Raw genomic sequence first — 1,891 nt, 5'->3', positions numbered from 1 at the left:
CAGTTCTTTGGGATTTGCAAACACAGGGGACAGAGCTGGCATAGTGGAGAATAGAGATGGGCTGTAAAGCTCCATTATCAATTCCCAGTAGTGTTTCTGCAAATCAGCAACAAATGAGAACAGTCTACTTGGGAAAACCCAATTCCCTGACTTCACTGGCTGCCCCCAGCTCCTTGACCAGGAAATGATCCTTCCTCTGCTTTCTGCCAGCCTGCCTGACATCCATGGTCACATATGTCTTTGTGCATCTATCAGGAAGTTTGGCCCAGTGCTGGGGAGCTCCTGGCCTTGCTGTTGTTTCAACCTGCATCATTGTGCTACTCAATTCCTGGATTTGCTGTAATAATGACCCAGATAATTGTATACAGATCTGTAGTTTTTACTGTACCATTACCTAAAGTCAACATCACAACTGAATTCTGTTTAAAATAATGACCTGGAAAATCAGCAGGTCTGCTTCCTGCACTTTCTTCTGCTCTTCAACCAGGTCTTTGGACAAACCTCCTCTCTTGTAAGCTTCCCAGGTTTCCACACCATAATTGAACGCTTCTGAGTTGTGCAGGTGACCTGTGGGTAGAAATGATCAGTCATTCCTCGCCCCCTGTGCAGTATCAGTGCCAGATAAGAGCTGAGTGCAGGTTGCCATTCGCAGTTTTAAACTGAGTTACTGCTTTCCATTTTTCCTACATTCTTGTCTTTGCTGGATATTCAGCACCATCCCAGCTGATGATCACTTGATTTTCAAAAGGAGAGGCATGTAGGGTCTCAGAGTTCTGAAGCTTCACCTTCCTGTAGCAACGCAGGAGGTGCAATATGAGGACCTAAGCTCGCCTCAGGACTCTGGGGATGGAGGTGGAAGATTTTAGAAAATGTTGTGAACTGTTCTGCCTCTGCCTTAGGGCTTCCTGAGGCCATCCTGCACTTGTAAGCACTAGGGACCTGCTTTCCAGCCTCTAAAACTGGGAAATTCACCAAGGGATGGGCAACCAGTACTGGCCAGCTCTACTGATTCCATGAGCAGATCATCAGTCTCCAGCAGAAGACAGGGGCAGCTGTAGCCTCATGAACTCAACTCCAGCAAGCCCCAGAGTGGTATCTGAAGGCATTTCCTCTCCATGAGAAATGGACTTTAGAGGCTGATTATGGACACGTGCTAATGTGTTTCTTCCTGTCAGTAGTCTCACTGTGATACAAAGTTCATGTTCAGGAGTGACCTTGTAGAAATGCAAATGTCTGGTCATGAATTAGTTTCTTATTAATGAAATAAGTTTCTCATTAATCTCTTGATGACCTGAGGGCTGGAGCACCTGTCCTGTCAAGACAGACTGAGAGCTGGGGCTATTCAGCATGGGGAAGATTTCAGGAGACTTTTTTTCAGCCTTCTGATACCTGACAGGGGGCTTGCAAGTCACTGGTTTTTGAGAGAGGCATATTTTGGCTGGGCTCACCAACAATGTCATTCCTTGTTGCTCTGGGCTCAAACTGCATGGAGTATAAATCCGACACGGTGACACTGCAGCCCTGCTTGCTCAGCTCTTCCACAGCAATCTTCAGCAAAGATCCATTGAAGGACTTGGGCTCTTGATGTGCATAGACTATCAGGACTTTTTTCCCTGGAGGCAGAAGGAAAACCAGGAGACCATTTGGAATCTAGGAGGCAGGTGTAGAACAGTTGGTAGAGTTGGGGCTCGTTCCTGGCTCTTTCTGTAGTGCCTTTTCCCAAGGACACAGAAGCAGTGAAAGCAGAGTGTCAGTGGCAGCATTTGACTCCTGCTCAGCAGCACTGAGTGATTCCTGAGGCACTGATTGCTGCATGTGCCCAGCCCAGCAGTTCTGTGCAACACTGGGCTTTCCTAGGCAGAACTCAGTGGACAGAGGGGGTGTTCCATAG

At 47.4% G+C, this 1,891-nt stretch overlaps 1 protein-coding gene across 1 annotated transcript; it reads right to left on the bottom strand.

Moving 5' to 3' along the window:
* Positions 1-391: 391 nt before the first annotated feature.
* On the bottom strand, positions 392-1,650 carry LOC102031982 (ribosyldihydronicotinamide dehydrogenase [quinone]-like; the record flags this gene model as incomplete). Its single annotated transcript, XM_005431566.2, has 2 exons — positions 392-567; positions 1,449-1,650. Coding segments are annotated over 2 exons (363 nt in total), but the record flags the coding sequence as incomplete, so codon positions are not given.
* Between the last annotated feature and the right edge of the window lie 241 nt (positions 1,651-1,891).

This window comes from Geospiza fortis, unplaced genomic scaffold (assembly GCF_000277835.1).
Source record: "Geospiza fortis unplaced genomic scaffold, GeoFor_1.0 C13657942, whole genome shotgun sequence".
NCBI lineage: Eukaryota > Metazoa > Chordata > Aves > Passeriformes > Thraupidae > Geospiza > Geospiza fortis.
This window is presented reverse-complemented; position numbering and strand designations above follow the sequence as displayed.